The 19056-nt window shown below is 35.2% G+C and overlaps 1 protein-coding gene across 4 annotated transcripts in view; it reads right to left on the bottom strand.

Annotated features, from left to right (window-relative positions):
• mapkbp1 (mitogen-activated protein kinase binding protein 1) overlaps window positions 1–19056 on the bottom strand; it is a 54131-nt gene that overhangs the window by 16925 nt on the left and 18150 nt on the right. For 2 of the 4 annotated variants that reach the window (XM_058749061.1, XM_058749063.1), the window contains exons 3-13: window positions 13136–13198; window positions 12274–12331; window positions 9526–9696; window positions 8259–8396; window positions 7868–8050; window positions 7094–7111; window positions 5181–5341; window positions 4129–4318; window positions 2010–2147; window positions 849–1024; window positions 507–598 (exon numbers count right to left, since the gene is read on the bottom strand). In XM_058749061.1, the coding sequence (XP_058605044.1) occupies window positions 507–598; window positions 849–1024; window positions 2010–2147; window positions 4129–4318; window positions 5181–5341; window positions 7094–7111; window positions 7868–8050; window positions 8259–8396; window positions 9526–9696; window positions 12274–12331; window positions 13136–13198 (1388 nt within the window). Of the gene's footprint in view, window positions 1–506; window positions 599–848; window positions 1025–2009; window positions 2148–4128; window positions 4319–5180; window positions 5342–7093; window positions 7112–7867; window positions 8051–8258; window positions 8397–9525; window positions 9697–12273; window positions 12332–13135; window positions 13199–15842; window positions 15928–19056 lie in introns of those variants that run through there. The other 2 variants (XM_058749064.1, XM_058749062.1) reach the window with 2 other exon arrangements.

The following is a 19056-nucleotide window of genomic DNA, read 5'->3' as shown; positions in this document are numbered from 1 at the left end:
CAGATGTTATCGATAGTGCTTAAAGCTGATTTCTGTGCTACTAGCATCACAAAATGTTATGATTTTTTTCAAACAGGTTTCCTGAACATGAAAAACAGGTCATCCTGCCCAAAATTAAGCCAATAGCCTGTGTGTTCTGCTGGTTTTGAAAGCAGCACACGAGTCATATTATTTACACTTTTTAAAGAAAGATCAACTCCACAACTGTTGTCTCTGTACATTAAGCTGGGACATTGAACACTGAAACATCTTAAGATTAGTGTATCTTAACATTGAAAACATGACCAAGTTTAAATTGAACCTGTGAAGTTTACACTGGAAAAACTAGCTGTAAACACTGCTGGTGGCATGTGTGTGAAGTGGCGACTCCAAGGTTACAGAGCATCTGCTGAGCATTTGAGCTGGATCAGCACTTCTTTTTTACTGGGGCATTAAGCAGCACCTCGGTGCAGAATTAATTAGCTACAGATCTATAAAAAATAAATAAAAAAACACTCAGCACTCACCAGTCTCGGGTTTTGAGTACTCTAGACACAGGATCTCAGAGTCGTGGGCCTGAACGTCTAGAATTTCCTCCATGCTCTCCAAATCATGGATTCTGGAAACAGCAGAAGTTCAGTGAGGGTCTGATCGTGAAGTTTTTTTTAACTAAAAATGTCATAGTATGCATTGAGAATGCTTTTGTAATACATACAGTCTTCATAGAAAGTGTAACATACAGTATTTTTCCCACATGCATGTGGTACCCAGTACACAAAAACATTGTCCTTTCCATTAAAACCCTCAGAGGATCAATTAACTCAAATCAATTAGTGTAGAAGTGTTAAGCAGACATGTGAAAAACAGACCTCAGTGTTCCATTGCGGTCCCCTGATGCCAGGTGCAGCCCGTCTGGGCTCACGCACATGGTCCTAATGCCTGTCCGGTTCTCTGAGGTCTGTGGGTCGGCCTTCTCAGAGATGGTGCAATCCGTGTCCAGCAGGGTGGAGGTGTTGCTGTCCATATAAATGACCTTCTGGAGGTCCTTTGGTGACGAAAAAATTATCATTTGTGACTTGCTCATTACATTTATACAGATACATAAACTTAAATCACTTAAAATGCATGAATATTGTTATGTTTAATAAAATATCAAAGCAAGCGTAATCTGCAAATCTACCAAATCATAACCAAGTAAACATTTCCGTGCAATTTTTGCAATTACTTTTAACCAACTTCTACTGAGGTTTGACAATGATATAGTGTCCATTTTAATTCTGAACAGTATTTCTACAGTTTTATCATTTATTATCTCACAAACTTCTCTGTCTTTGGCCTTTGAAACTTCTCTAGTTTTGCTTTTAAAAGTTAGATTTTTTTCTTTAAAATTAATGCCATTTGATATGATAAGTGAAATGATTGACGTGCGAGTTAAATGCCTTTAAAGGGCAGAGTTGCTGATAGTACTGTAGCTGATTTTTTAAATGAAAATATGCAGTTTATGAAAGAATTACTGTATGTATCAGTTCACAGTAATACCCCAAGTATGATACTTGTTTTTAACAGAAAATACACTACAGTTTAAAAGTTTGTTTTTGAGAGAAGTCTCCTATGGTCACCAAGGCTGCATTTATTTGATCAAAAATACAGTACAAACAGTAATATTGTGAAATACTATTATAATTTAAATTAGCAGTTTTAAATTTCAGTATATTTAAAATGTAATTTGTTCCTGTGATACAAAGCTGAACATTATAGCATCATTACTCCAGTAAGGCTTCAGAAATCATTCTAATATGCTGATTTGCTGCTCAAGAAACATTTCTTATTATTATCAGTGTTGAAAACCATTGTGCTGCTTAATATTTTTGTTAAAACCATAATGCATTTTCCCTTTTTTTATTATCTTAAAAAATAAATGTTTTATAACGTTATGTAAAAATCTTTATGCTCACTTTTGATCAATTTATTGCATAGTGTATCTATTTACAATATTTAAAAAATGGATTCGTTTGAAGTCTTGAACTCACATTGCTGATGACGTTTCGGCTGAGGGTGGTGTTCTGAGTGTCTGTGTTCCACAAACGGATAGTATTGTCAGAAGAACAGCTGAGGAACGATCCGGGAGACAAACGTGGCTGCTCTCCATCCCTCGGCTCTGGGTACACCTGCAGGACAAAGGAATGAGAAGTGAAGCATTACATCACACAAACTCACACATAAAAACAAATACAGGTGTATTTACTCTAATGTGGCATTTAAACTCTATTAGGTCATTATCAACCAAAAACAAAGGAGCGGTCTTATGCACTGGGCGTTAATCAAGCATCCTCCTTATATATACAGACAATATCCATCAAGTCATACACAGGGACATATACAGTACATTCTGGCTGTGAATAGGATAGCATTTTATTGAAAATGTGTCTTTATTATTTAACAACTATTTAAAAGTAATAAGGTATTTTCTGGCATATTTTCAATAACTGAAGTAGTGCTGTCAAACGATTAATCGCGATTAATCGCATCCAAAATAAAAGTTTTTGTTTACATAATATATGTGTGTGTACTGTGTATATTTATGTATGTATGTATATATATGTATATATCACACACATGCATGTATATATTTAAGAAAAATATGTAACGTTTATTTATTAAATATATTTATATATTATATACATTATATGAATATAAATATATACACATGTAAATATTTTCAAAATATATGCTGTATGTGTGTGTGTTTATATATACATAATAAATATACACAACACACACAAATTATGTAAACAAAAACTTTTATTTTGGATGCGATTAATCGCGATTAATCGTTTGACAGCACTAAACTGAAGCTGTCTGATGATTATTGTGCAACAAAACTCTTTAGCTGGCACTATATTCACAATAATTCAGTTTATCATTGATTATATATTTAGGCCTTGTATCATTTTTTTTTATATTTTGAATTACATTTCATTTTCATATTTTGTTTTCACTTAAATTTTAGTTACTTTTAATATTTTGGAATTTTTATTAGTTTTGTTTTTTAAAACATATCTTCTTATAAATAATTTTTATTTATTCGTTTTAGCTTATTTAGTTTTACTTCTTTTACTTTAAGTTAAACAAAAATGAGATATGCTGTTTTTTGTATTTCTGTTAAAGTTGTTTTTTATGGTTTTAGTTTTAGTTATAATAACCCTGACCTGTAATTATGGACATATTTCAGGAACTTTGATGAGGTCACAAAATGCCAGACAACTAAAGAAAGACACAACAAACCAAAAGGGAAGTCACAGTCATGAATCATGTGATCTGATATGAGCACAGCCACGACACAACCTGAAAATACAGTATACACTGCATGTCAACAAATCCCACAGGTTGTGTATCACAGTGAACGAAAACACAGTAAAACACCATTCGACTGGTACAAAAACAGCAAACTCATCACATTCCTGACTGGATAACAGGTATAAAACAAGGTACAACAGTTACAAGCAAGACTGAAACCTACAGCGGGTGGGTTTTTATTAATACAATAACCTCATATGAGTTCACATCGAGCCTTACAAAAATAATACAAAAACACAAGGCTCAAATACAAAAGACCTGCCTCACATTATTTCAGCAGGCAAAATGTCAACACACAACACAATGAAAAGGACAAAAACATGTTAACACACACACACACACGTCTCAGAAGTCAGAATACCTAATTTTCTCATAATCCTAAAAACCTTTATTGTACTTGAAATGCATTAAATTAATTTTGAAGGTAAAAGTAAACTATATATGAACTATGTTTACCAAAAGTGAAAATGATTTAAGGTTTTGAATTATATTTTATATATTCAGATTTTTAATTTGATTTAATTTAATTTTATTTTTCATTTTGTTGTATTGTATTTTTATTTTATATTTTATTATAATTTATTTTGTTATTTTATGTTATTGTATTTTTTTGTTATTTTATTTCATTTTTCATTTTATACATCCACCTGATCAGCACTGTCTTTCCATCACCGCCTTAATGCTTGCATGAAATGTTTGTCTTATTTGGCATGTCACCTTGGTAAATAGTTGAAATAAAATTTATTTTACTTCATCTCAGTTAAAGTTTAAAATGCATGCCCTTTTTCTCACCTCCACACTCCATACACAGGCCGAATGGTAGAGCGCTGAGTAAACCTTGCCCACTTTACGAAGATCACGTACATCCCACACGTACAGACTGTGATCGTTGTAGACACAGGACAGCCAGCGGTTCGTGGGGTCATAGGACACGGCCACTGCGTCAGGATAGCGGACGTTTTCCTTGTAGGCGAAGAGATGGCTGTGAAGAGATCATAATAGAGGGACAGTAAAGACAGCTGTACTGAGAGGTCGCTAAAGGTCTTCTGGAAGTGTCACAAGAAAACGTTTCCAAGCAGAACCCACACTTAGACCACTGCTATTTACTGCCAATTATAAAGAGACAGACAGAATGACTGTGTGCATTCTGGGAGTGGTGTATCCGTTGGCATGCATGGGCCAGTTTTTTTATGGTACATTTGTTCATGATTTGTCTTTCTATGAAATGGCTTCCATTTACATTTCATGAATTGGAAAGAATAGAGACCATCCCTGCATTTACAGACAAATAAAAGAAAATAACAAAAGTGAACAGAATTGTTTCTTTTTGTAGTAGGCTCAAAAAGACACAGACACATCTCAGTGTCTTAAAACAGTTTTCCTGAACAGTATAATATATAATAGAGGTCAACAGCTCTGTCTCAGCCTTGCAGCAGTGTCTTTGCATATTTATGAGCGGTGGACTAAGAGGTCTCATGTGTTTGACAGTTTGGAGGGAAAGCAGGGAATGCTAAACAGATGTCAATGGCTAAGCCGTTTCATCGACTACATGAATCCACTCTGAATCTTAAAGCAGACGGAGATTTCAGGATGGTTTCTGGGTATTTGCATATGTATAATGCTAGACACCAGAAAGCAGCTCATCCAGTAGGAAAATCTCTGGAGATTTCCAAGTGAAAACATTTATCCTGCTGTTCTGACTTTTGACAAAGGGATTTTACACTCTTATATTTTACGCTGATTCTGAGCAATCACATTAAGTATCATGGTGGTACCATAGTTCAGTGAAGGTAATACATGCTACTTTAAGTTTTTTGTACCAAGACTAACGTGGCTGATCTTACCTGGCCTCAGTAACAGTGGTGATGTCTGTGCCCAGGCTGTGAGGGTGAGGCAGCGTACAGATAAAGTGCAGGTCAGTGGGGCTGAACGCTCTCACAGTCCCATCAGCACAACCACAGAAGATCAGATCCTCGCTGACGGACAGAGACGTGGCCATACTGGTCTGAGAGAGAGAAAAATGGAGGAATTGAGTTAAATGACTAATCCTAAGACTAAAGTTATTACTGAGCCCACACAAATTATATTATTAATGTTATAATCATAATTAAATTATAATATTAGAATTATCAACATATATTTAATTTTTTTATTTTTTTTGCATTGACTGTGGGGGTAAAATAATTTATTGATATTTATTATTTAAAGCATTTATATATAATATTAAATTTTATTATAATTTTATTTAAACAACACATTTAAATTTTAAGCAACTACCCAAAAGCATATTTACCATGTGGGCCAAGTCATTTTGTTGGGTGAATCGAAAAATGAGACAAAATGAGAGCTCTGTGCATTAAAACGAGATGTCTTATTAAATTCCACTGATAATTGCACGGGAAATGCACAAACCGCAAATAAAATCTGATGAGATATCAAACATAAAAATAATATGAAACAGGTGGCAATAAAGAAAATTTATTAGTGCCTGAGCAGGTTAAAAGTGAGAAGATAAGAGCTCATTTGTGTGTTTTTCCATGGGCTGTTAGTTGTTCCTAATGAGAAAAATCTAATATTCAAATATAAGCCTCCTTCACTGAAATATCCTATTTAATTTACTGAGATAAGGACACGGAGGACTATTTGCTAAATAAGCTTTACTCAAGAGACCAAAGTTCATCTGTAGATTATCAAGTTGTACAATGATCCTGGGGTTCTTTTAGTTGATAAACTGTTAGACAGAGAGGCTTTTGTATCCTTTACCATCCTCTCTGTATCCCTTTCTTTCTGGCACTCTTCTGACTCTTTCTTGTTTTCTCAGTGCAGTGGGCTCAAGGGTCCCACAAAAGCAGAATTGTGCAGCACCCACCTGCTCTATCCATGACCCACTTTGACAGTTTGTGAGGAGTCAAATCGAGATCTCATATCGGCTCTAAATCATGTGCTCAAGTTCACAACACGGCTGCCTAGTTCTCACAGGTTTCTAAAGGTCTTCCGCTTCTCTTTTGTGAGATACAACAGAACTTTCTTTAAATCGATATTACTACTTTATCTGATGTTTTTTCTGTCTGTCTTAACATTAAGAAATGTCCTGTTGGTATATTCATATCTGGGGTTATTTATGCTAAAACATTAAATTTACTGTAAAAAATAAATGTTAATATTATTCAATAACCTTTCAAAACAACTGAATACTTAATACTAGTAATTAATTGTAAAAATTAAAAACATAATTCAAATATTAATAAATACCTTTTAAAATGCAATTAAATAATTAATTACTAATAATTAATCAATTAAAACGATTAAATACATAATTATTTAAATGAATATAATTATAATAATAATTCTTATTTTTTTAAACACAGAAGGGGCAGTGTATGCAATGAAATAATACTAATAATAATTAATAATTAAGTTAAAATGAATATAATAACAACAACAACAACAACAACAACAAATTATAATAATAATTCTTAATTTATTTATTTTTAAACACACGGGGCGGTGTATGCAGTGAATAAAGCAAATGATGGGTTTTTAAAAAATTTGTGGGTGTTGATTCTGTGTGGGCCTCATCATACTTAATGTGAAATGCTTTGTCTGAGATTTGAGTGATAACTGGCAAGTGAATGTAATGAGGTCAAACATCCAATGTACAGGTGAGCATGACTGACAGCAGCACTGTGACGTGTCGTTTAATGAGTTTTACAATGAGACGTGACAGCTGAATCCGTAGCCCTGATGTGAAACTTACTGCGAAACTGTCATTTTTCTGGACAGTGTGAGAGGAGAAGCAGAACAGACTAATATTAGACAGCAGCAGCAGCAGCATTAGTAATTAATACACTCCACTCTTGCTTAACACAGCCGAGAGCTTAGAAACACCCTCCGGATAAAAACATGGATAAAGCACAAAACACACAGACAGGGAAGCCTAAACAAAGTTCAACTACGTATCAGGGGGTTAAAAATGTGACAATTCAACTTTTAAAGTTCAATTCCAAGTATAAAATAGCTTTAATTTCATGCACATTCTTTTCACAAACATGTTATTTAAAGGAATAGAGCTCAACAGTGACCTCTCATTATTTTCCCACTTCATTTTCCATAGAGATTTTAGAAAATTGTCCAATAGAGTTCTGAACTAAACCAGCTTGCAAAAATTGTTTTTTCGTATAAATTCAGTTTTTTTTACGCCCTAATGGATACAACATCCTATATTATCCAAATATATGTAAATAGTTAGAAAGCTACTTGCCATTTCTTTGTAATTATTTGTGAAATTTACTAGTGAAAATTTTCTAAATATTATCTTTTTCAGTGTAGCTAATGTTATCTAGTGTTCACTACAAAAACCTGTATTCATGAAAACAGTAACTATTTTGAAATGTATTTTGAATAAAATAGGAGCTAAAATCATCTAAAAAATTTCTTTTTGAACCAAACTATTGAGCTCTATTGCACCCACTCATTCATGCATATTTGTGACAGACTACACAATCAACCAATCAGCATCCTCCTCACTCACCCTGAGCTCCACCCACTTGTCCAGCATTCTTTTGTCGTTGAATTCACAGAGCAGCCCAGAGGAAGTGATGCAGAAGGTGCTGTTCGCCTTCCGGCCCTTTCCACAGGCCACATCGCTAAAGAAGTTATTCCGCAGCTCTCCAAGAAGACCAGAGCGTCCCAATAACGGTACTGTAGCGTTCACCTGTGAGAGATGACATTTATGAGGCTTTCACCTAAGACCTGGATAATATTTAGCACTTCATGTGACATGACATTTTCAGCTGTGGTCAGGTTTGACATTTGTGGTGACGGTAAGTGAGAGTTAGAGACGGAAAGTCAGCCAGAAAGATCAAAAGCTGTATTTGGTCGAGATAAGGCTAGCTGTCATCTGCCACGTTAGCACTGTGTACCTTGGACGACTTGGTGTGGTTAAGATACCAGAACTTCACGTGTCTATTCCCGGCTGTAACAAAGTACGAGCTGTCATCTGAGAAAGACACAGCCATCACTTTACTGGACACCTTGTTTGCGGCAACCACAACATTTTTCTGAAAGGACAAAGAGACAAATATTCAATCAATCACAACCTGTTTTTTTTTAGATTATTGGTTAAATTAAAGTTCAACAATCATAAGGGGAAAACCATGGTAAACACAGAATATGCATGGTGGAACTGCATTAAAGGAATAGTTCACCCAAAAATGAAAATGTGCTGAAAATGTATTCTCCCTCAAGCCATCCAAGATGTAGATAAATGTGTTTATTCAGCTGAACGGATTTGAAATGTAAATTTTGCATTACATCACTTGCTCACCAGTGAATGGGTGCCGTCAGAATGAGAGTCCAAACAGCTGATAAAACATCACAATAATCCACACCACTCCAGTACATCAAATTAACATACTGTGAAGCAAAAAGCTGCTTGTTTGTAAGAAACAAATCCATAATTAAGGTGTTTTAACTTTAAACGGTCACTTCTGGCCAAAATGCATAATAATACACAGGAAGCGTGAAAGCAGTAACCAGTAAAAAAGTCCATCCCCTGTTGTCCTCTCACATCAAAATCCACCAGCATATTTGTTTAGAACTGTTTTAGACTGTTTTTGCTTGAAAACAGTGTTTTTCTCTGTGCATATTTCTGTCCTGATTCAGACAAGATTACTTTTTCACTTAAAAAAAAAAGGTTATTTCAGATAGAGGATGGATTTGATGGATTTGTTTACAAATACACAGCTTTTTGCATTACTAGAAGTTAATTGATGGAGCTGTGTGGATAATTGTGATGTTTTTATCAGCTGTTTGGACTCTCATTCTCATGGCACCCATTCACTGCAGAGGATCCATTGGTGAGCAAGTGATGTAATGCTACAATTCTCCAAAACTGTTCAGATGAAGAAACAAACTCAACTAAATCTTGGATGGCCTGAGGGTGAGAACAGTTTTAATTTCTGGCTTAACTATTCCTTTAAATTCAGCTACAAGCATATACTGCATAAAATATAATGTATATTGTTTACACTACAAATATAGTGTTGCCTTGTGTTAACACCATTCCTTTGATGGATTGCAAACACTGCTATTACCTTCAGGAAAAGCAAATCTAGTTATCCAAACAGCAGAAATGAAACAAACTAAATGAAAGCCATCTTTCATAACTGTACGAATATTGCTAGTCACCTTCCAGGCCCAGACATTGACGATCATGTCGTGCTGGTATCCCACACTGACGATGTATTTACTATTGGGGGAGAAAGCCACACACGCCACGCCGTATTTATGTTCCTGTAACTCCGCCACCTGTGTCCTCTCCGCCACATCCCAGACTCGCACCGCCGGCATATGACCGCTCTAGAGAGAGAGAGAAAGAACTTATGAGGGCTGTCAACATGCTTTACTCCAGACAATCTCAACACAAGAGCAATACCTACGAGATTAACAACCAAAAGTAGCATATTTAGAAACATACAACCAACATATATAAATATATACATACATACTAACTTCCAAACGTTTGTGGTCAGTAAGATTTTTTTTTTAAGAAATCAATACATTCATTCATCAAGGATGCATTAATCAAAAGCGGCTGATCAAAGGTGACAATAAGGACATTTATAATTTTACTATCATTTTTTATCATTTTAGTTTTCTATTACTTAACATATATGCTGTTCTTTAAAACTTTCTTTTCATCAAAGAATCCTGAAAAAAAGATTTTCACAAAAATATTGAGCAGCACAACTGTTTTCAACATTGATAATAAAAATTTATATATTTCTTGAGCCACAAATCAGCATATTAGAATGATTTCTGAGTAATGGTGCTAAAAATTCGCAGGAAGAAATTAAATTATAAAATATATTGGAATATAAAACATTTATTTTAAATAGTAATAAAATTTCACAATATTATATTACGTTTTTGTTTTGTTTTGTTTTTACTGTACTTTTTGATCAAATAAATGCAGCCTTGGATAAGAGACATCTTTCAAATGAATGAATGAATGAATGAATGAATGAATGAATGAAGCACAGTAAAGTATATGTATGTTATATATTATAGAAATGTCCTCGACTTTCCCTGGCCAGAAAAACACAATTTTTATCCCCTGATATTTTCATACCTTCTCCGACTGTGGGAACCTTGGATTTATATTTTGATGTATTGCAAGCATGTATTCAAAGCACCTTTCCATTTTGTGCAGTGCTTGTTTGTGCAACACGTTAACGTAGATGTCGAGACAGGTCAGTTCAATCCCACGTTACGCAACTCCAATCAAGACAGATCATGTATCGGAAAGGAATTAATGAAGATTCATTCTGATTTATATTACACAACATCCTGCTTTAATTCAAGACTGTGAATTAAACGTCTGATTAGTCTCACATAGCCAGACCTTCAGACTGACAGAATTTAGAATTTAGAACGTCTGAGGCTGAGACTAACATCTGATCAGCATTCAGCGCTGCAGGGGCTTCACAGTGAGAATGCGGGGGTCAGAGGTCAAACTACAGTGAACAGACATATGCCGATTTCAGACTGTTTCTGTCTCTTCCTTCGGGCACATTTTCTTTCTCTTCCTCTCTACATGCTCTCTTCCTTGCCCTTTCTTGGCACTCTCGCTTTCACCTTTTTATGACAGCAGACACAGTCTGTGTGCAGGTTGGCACGGTGCCGCCTGTTGCCAAGGCAGCCAGTAAGCATAAACTCACATCACTTTCACATGCTGGAGTAAGAAACACCTCTCAAACAGAAAGGATTACTTTTTTGTCCACGCGCACACACACAAAATGTACAACCCCCCCACCCTACACACACACACACACACACACACACACACGCACGCACACAAATCACCTGTCCACATGATTTAGCGGATTAGAGAAGCAGACAGGATCTGTGCTCATGTTCAGTCTTGCAAACAAAGTCCAAACAGCTCTGGTCACTGTTCACACTACTGTTTCCATTCACTTTTGTCATGCCAGCTGACCAGAATTATGGACACTTCATCAATGCACATTATCCTTAAAGGGATAGTCCACCAAAAAAAAAAAAAAAAAAAAAATGTAATTATAAAATAAATAAAAAAAATTAATTTAACCACCTTCATGTCATTGCATGACTTTCTTTCTTCTGTGAAGCATAAAAAGACATTTTGAACAATATCTCCATACAATAGAAGTCAATGGTCACCGAAACTGTTTGGAACAACATGAAAGTGAGTAAATTATGACCGAATGCTCGTTTTTGGGTGAACTGTCCCTTTAAGAAAAAAAATCATAGTGGATAACACAAGCATCCATAAAGCATAAAACCTGGTATTATTAATCAAGTTGACCAAATGATACAATCAAATCCTGATAGGCAAAATCAGCTTCCATTCTGCATTATTCCCTGCTAAGATTTCAGATAATATGTTAGATTACAGAAGTTAAATGTGTTGCCAAATACATTTCATTTTGTCTTTAAACCAAGTAAGTAATTATTAAAGCTTTTAAATATTTTGATACTGTTATTTTTTGTTTCAATCATGTAGTTTTATTTTGAAGGTTGCAATACTGCGTTTTATTTCAAGCCGGACATAACTTGCATGCTTCTGCATGATTTCTATACTGCAGTCAAAGCAGTTAAATCTCCTCTAATCCAAACGTTAGTGCTGCAGAATTGCGGAAGGAAAGCAGTAGTCATCACATTTGTCTGTACTTGACTCCACTGTGACAAGAGACAAATTACACTGATAGTTAGTCACTGCCCAGAGGGATTTCAGAATGCAGGCCTGAAGGTGCAAGATAGAGAACTTTATTTTCATACAGCCCGCCTACATCAGCTTTATCTAAGTATGAAATACTGCTCCAGAGCTCCTGACTTCCTACTAGATCATGTGATCTAACCACAAAGCACAGATATACTGAGGAATTGAGTACTCACCTCGCCCGTGACCACGTATTTGCCATCAGGAGAGAAGGAGACCGTAGTGATGGTTTTCCTGTGAGAGAGTGGACGGAAGTATTTGGACAATGTTGAAGTGTATGCATCCTGCTAGTTGAGAGATTTCCTCTCCGTCTGGTCACCCAATGCTTACAATGTTTGAGCATCCCAACACTGCAATATTTACTCAAGCGGTGGCATGAGTTTGGGACAGGACTATCTGTTTGGTCAACCAGTTGCAGACGGGGTTTGTGTGTTGGGAAGCCAGTTTGGTAAAACAGTCATTATTTTAAGTATAAAAGTATTTATCAGTGGATTTTCACAGCAGTGCCATAGAAGAACCATTGTGGGTTCTCCAAAGAACCTTTCAGTGAACAGTTCTTAAAAGAACCATTTATTTTTTTGTGTGAAGAGCATTTTAATGATCTGAAGAACCTTTGTGCACTACACTCTTAAAAATAAAACTTCCAAAAGGTTTTGTTTTTTTCCCCCTCCAGTGATGAAGAACCATTTTGGGCTCCATAAAAAAGCTTTCAGTAAACAGTTCTTAAATGAACCATTTTAATTTAAAGAACCTTTCTTCCACTATAAAGAACCTTTTGTGGAATGGAAAGGTTCCACAGATGTTTATGCTTCTTCATGGAACCATTGATCCCATTAAAGAACCTTTATTTTAAAGAATGTATAAAGAACCTTTTGTGGAATGGAAAGGTTTCATGGATGTTAGAGGTTCTTCATAGAACCATAGATGCCAATAAAGCACCTTTATTTTTAAGAGTGTAGTACACTTGTGCAGCTAATGAGCCATAGGAGGTGACATTTATCCATGTTGCGCTTGGTTACAGAAGTATGAAAGTCTTACCTGGAGCTATTGAGGATATGATGCTGTTTGTTTTTCTTAGGGTTCAGTAGCACCACCACACATCTATAAAACGACAAAAGAAAGGGGTCATTAAAATGCTATTTAACAGACACTTTCCAATCCAAAACAACATAATTATCATTTAACTATGGTGACAGTCACTCCAAAGTCTTACTCAATGACAACCTTTGAGTTGGCAGCCCAGATATTTGACCACTAAGCCACAAGCCCACAATTTTGCTATCTAAATCATGGAGTGGCGTTTTCTACTTCCAAAATTATGGAAGTAAAATTAAAATTATTCCCAAAAATGCACAAATCATACTCATTTAAACACGATTATACCAGACTTTCCTGATTAACAATGTCTCATATCCTGTGTCTGTTAACGTGTATTAGTCAGAGCAGTCACCATGATAGTATTCTTTAAAAGTACTAAAAAATATCATGGTTTTTGTTTCTGGTGAACATTCAGTACCATAATATGTCAAAGTGGTACCATGGTATTGCTATCTGAAAAGTCACTGTACTAGGGTACTGCCAGAGTTTTCTTTTCTAGGTGTGTTTTTTGGGGTTTTTGTTGTATGGGTGCAGTGCGTGACAGAGGCAAGTCTCGTTTTCTGTGTCTTTTATCTTTCAAATACAGGAACAATCTCAATCCTTTTCAAAGAATGAAAAACAAACACAAGCTGGTCCTATAAAGACTGCCTGAGACAATGTCAGATGGGGGAAATGACCTGCTGTATTGCAGACAGAAAAGGAAGGCAGTCAGACAAACATAACACAGAGGAAATACGTCAATGACCACTGCAGAATCCTTCATATTTGGTTCACTCATTTGGTCTGTAGTTCACTCAGAAAAATAATGACCAGTAAAAACTGCTAAAACACAAATTTTCCCAATTAAATAAATAAATAAAATGCTGAAGTCCCTACTAAAAGTAAAATGCTGATACAGAGACAGGTAGTGCTTAAACCAGTTTTCAGAAAAACAAAAACACCCTGCCATGCATTTCCACAGCCACCCAAAGGAGACGAGTCAAGCCCCTTCAGCTCAGTATAGCAAAACCATCTGATACATTAATTGCAATTAAACTAACTAAATATATAAATAAATAAACATATAGTTAGATTAATAGATGGATAGACTTAAGGATAAATAGAAAAATAACAATAATAATTATTATTATAAAATAAATATATTTATAGCATAAATTAATAGTTTTTAAATGAATATACAATTTTATATAGTTTAGAATTAAAATATAATAAATATATAGCATAAATCAAAAATAAATGTTAATTAATATTAAAATTTATTAATATTTTTATTTACAATATATAACAACATATTTAATTTATTCATGTATTTTATGCATATACATTTAATATAGGGTAAACATACCTATTAAGCTCACCAAAATCTACACTGAGACATTTTTAGTGCACAAGATATTGGTTTCAGTACAAAAAGTTATGTTAAAATAAAATATTAATCTCTCACACAAAATTATTTAATTTTATTTTAAATGACAAAAGCATTTCAATTAAGATATACATCATTAAATTAAAAAAGTCTGGATGTGCTTAATGGGTACATTTTTGTACCCTTTAAGCACACCCCTGTTCCCATTAATCTCACATCATGTTTTATAAAAAATTCTTGTTTATTTTAAGGAAATTTTTTTAAGAATAATTGTAAACATATACTATTTACAAAGTCAATAACAAAAAAAAAAAACAGAACACTAAAATCAAGCAACAAGGCATTCAATTTGATCAATAATATATTCATAATGAAGTGTCATTTAAGCACATTGCAGCATCTAGGCTAGTCCACGTTCAGCTAAGTAACACACATTCAAAAATCAAATAAAACAAATCAATAAAACATTTAATTCATGGGGATGAACACAGAAACTAGCCTCATTATGAAACCTCTTGTTAAATGGATGTCAGCTTATCTATAGTCTCTTATGGCTGGAATACACTACATGATTTTTGCCCCGATTTTCCGCAGATTTACTTGTTTGCTTGTTGCCAAAGATCAGAACCAGTCTGCAGATTTGAGTTGAAAGAATCCATAGAAAATCGATTAACTTAACTTAAAGTGACAAGCATCAGTTAATATTTAAAGTCTGTTTATGAAGTATTTACATAGACGTTCAATGTGGAAGAGCTTAAAGAGAGCAAACTGAGCTTAACTGGAGCAGCAACAATTTTTTATAAATTTCATGTAATATTTATTAAAATGACAGGATTTGTGCTAAATTAATAGTCTAGGTCATGTATTAAGTTCATACATATTTTAATATGAACAACTATTATTAACAATATCTATGAAATTATAGTTTTTCTTATTGATGTCACACTGAAGCTGTGTGATTTTCATAGTAGTGTAACCTTTAAGCTCACCTTAAAATAATACGAAATCTTTAAAAATTACAGCACTGTAAAACCACAGACCAGCAATAAACTGTCAATTTATAATATTATGGATGTAAAAGTACAAGCCAGTAATACCTGTGAAGTAATATGTTAGCGTAGCACACAATCTTATACAGCTAGCTAGTGTTCTGTAGCATCTGCGCTATGTTGCTAAAACTATCTTTTGGATCTAATTATTTCCCACATCCAAGTTCCAGGTTATAATATGCAAAAGTCTGAACATTAATCTCTTAATTTTACAATAAGCAGTGAAACTTACCCAAAATAAATCTAAAAAAACGCACATTTAAGTGGCTCCTCTTTTGGTTAAAGTTTTCAGACAGCTTTCAAAATGGCCGCCAGACAGAGTGAACACATGGAGACCCATACCTCAGTGTGCAATTATCTGATTGACTTGAAATTATAGGAGGTATATAGTAACAAACATATCAATTGGTTAAGACATTAAGTAGGATAATCAATTATTTTTTCTTTTTATCATCTGATCTCAAAAATGGAAATGTGCTTAATGGGTACGTGAGCTTAATAGGTACGTTTACCCTATAAAATATAGATACATCGATAGATGGACAGGGATAAATTTATATAGATAAGAATAATAACAATAATAATCATAACAACAGCAACAACAATACTAATACTAATCATAAGTTAATATATTATACATATAGCATAAAAAATTATGAAATAATTTATATATTATAGATGATATATTACAATTTATACTTATGTAACATATAATTATTGAAGGTAAATACATAAATTTATTCTCATAAATAAAATATTTATACTCGTTCATATGCACAAAATTGTTTTTTAAAAGGTGCAAGGGTCAGACTCCCTGCTAATGCAACTTCTTAGAGTTCAGGGTCCATGTTTTGACTGGGCTGCTGCTCTTTGGATGCACACGTTTCATTACATCAAACATGACAGATAATTAAAAGGTTTCATTTGAGGTACTTAGTAGCAACTAAACAGGATATCCTCAAATCACACTTGTATATTCTGCCTTGATTTCAAAGTCATATTACAAAAATTCTTACCAACAAAAATTCCACATGAATTTTATGATTTTGCATTTCATTAAAAAAAAAAAAAAACAGCTGACAGTTTCAAATGCCGCTCAGGAACCCCTTCCTTGTCTGAGTGGGGGAATATAAGACAGAAACAATTCATGTGCAAAGTGCACCAGGCTTTGTACAGATAATCAAACATCTGCATCTTCAGAGTAAAGGTCTCCTCCACTGGCTGAGGTCCAGCTCTATAGGTCAATTTAGACACAAAACACACACAAAGAGAACTGAGTGCACTGCTACACTTTCTTCTAGTGTCAGTAGCAGAGATGAGTGAGACAAAGCCACACAAGCACTCGGTCTCCCCCGACCACAGGAAGAGCCCTGTTCGGAATCTGTCAAGTCAAAGCCTCCCTGTCGTCCAGCTCTGTGCTTTACGAGCACGTGTGAGAGAAGAGGGACAGAACCAATGACCTCATGCTTTAATAGCACATTACTCATGTCTCCATAAACCACTGACGGGGAAACCAGGGGAGGAGCGGGCCTTCATTGTTGGCAAGTAATACCATTAATGGATCTCCTGCACTATACAGGTGCTGGTCATATAATTATAATTCCATTCAAAATGTGAAACTTGTATATTATATTCATTCATTACACACAGACTGATATATTTCAAATGTTTATTTCTTTTAATTTTGATGATTAGAGCTTACAGCTCATGAAAGTCAAAAATCAGTATCTCAAAATATTAGAATATTTACATTTGAGTTTGAATAAATGACCATCCATACAGTATAAATTCCGGATATCTCTTGTTCTTTGAAACCACAATAATGGGGAAGACTGCTGACTTGGCAATGATCCAGAAGACGAACATTGACACCCTCCACAAAGAGGGTTAATCACAGAAGGTCATTACTGAAAGGTGTGGCTGTTCACAGAGTGCTGTATCAAAGCATATTAAATGCAAAGTTGACTGGAAGGAAGAATTTGGGTAGGAAAAGGTGCACAAGCAACAGGGATGACCGCAAGCTTGAGAATACAGTCAAGCAAAGCCGATTCAAACACTTGTGAGAGCTTCACAAGGAGAGAACTGAAGCTGGAGTCAGTGCATCAAGAGTCACCACGCTCAGACGTCTTCAGGAAAAGGGCTACCAAGCCACTTCTGAACCAGAGACAACGTCAGAAGCATCTTAACTGGGCTGTGGAGAAAAAGAACTGGACTGTTGCTCACTGGTCCAAAGTCCTCTTTTCAAATGAAAGTAAATTTTACATTTCATTTGGAAATCAAGGTCCCAGAGTCTGAAGGAAGAGTGGAGGCACAGAATCCATGTTGCTTGAAGTCCAGTGTGAAGTTTCCACAGTCAGTGATGATTTGGGCTGCCATGTCATCTGCTGGTGTTGGTCCACTGTGTTTTCTGATGTCCACAATCAACACAGCCATATACCAGGACATTTTAGAGCACTTCATGCTTCCTTCTGTTGACAAGCTTTATGGAGATGCTGATTTCATTTTCCAGCAGGACTTGGCACCTGCCCACACTGCCAAAGGTACCAAAAGCTGGTTCAATGACCATAGTGTTACTGTGCTTGATTGGCCAGCAAACTCGCCTGACCTGAACCCCAGAGAGAATCTATGGGGTATTGTCAAGAGGAAGATGAGAGACACCAGACCCAACAATGCAGATGAGCTGAAGGCCACTATCAGAGCAACCTGGGCTCTCATAACACCTGAGCAGTGCCACAGACTGATCGACTCCATGCCACGCCGCATTGCTGCAGTAATTCAGGCAAAAGGAGCCCCAACTAAGTATTGAGTGCTGTACATGCTCATACTTTTCATTTTCATACTTTTCAATTGGCCAAGATTTTCTAAAAATCCTTTCTTTGTATTGGTCTTAAGTAATATTCTAATATTTTGAGATACTGATTTTTGACTTTCATGAGCTGTAAGCTCTAATCATCAAAATTAAAAGAAATAAACATTTGAAATATATCAGTCTGTGTGTAATGAATGAATATAATATACAAGTTTCACTTTCTGAATGGAATTAGTGAAATAAATCAACTTTTTGATGATATTCTAATTATATGACCAGCACCTGTATATAAGCCGAGCTGCTGATGGGATTGGCAGGCCTCGGATCAATGACTATGCAAGCCTGTTGTACGAGCGTCTACGGCTCATCCCATTAAAGATAAGCTGATATGAATCAGTGCACACAGTCAGCAAATATGCCTGACCTTGTATTTACACATGTGACCGCCCACCATTCACTCATGAACCACACTCAGACTTTTCATTGACCTCAAAATGAGCTATTTTTTCCCAAAACAATCTGATTGGCTGACGTATTCTATAAAACGTCTGCACAGCCTGCTGGGAAACTAAATTGTATTTTGTGGTACCAGGTTGCTCCAAAAAACACTTCAGAGGAAGAACTACAGTAGTTGAGG

Source organism: Onychostoma macrolepis, chromosome 17, assembly GCF_012432095.1.
Source record: "Onychostoma macrolepis isolate SWU-2019 chromosome 17, ASM1243209v1, whole genome shotgun sequence".
NCBI lineage: Eukaryota > Metazoa > Chordata > Actinopteri > Cypriniformes > Cyprinidae > Onychostoma > Onychostoma macrolepis.
The sequence above is the reverse complement of the archived record's forward strand: the minus strand, read 5'-3'. Positions and strand labels throughout refer to the sequence as shown.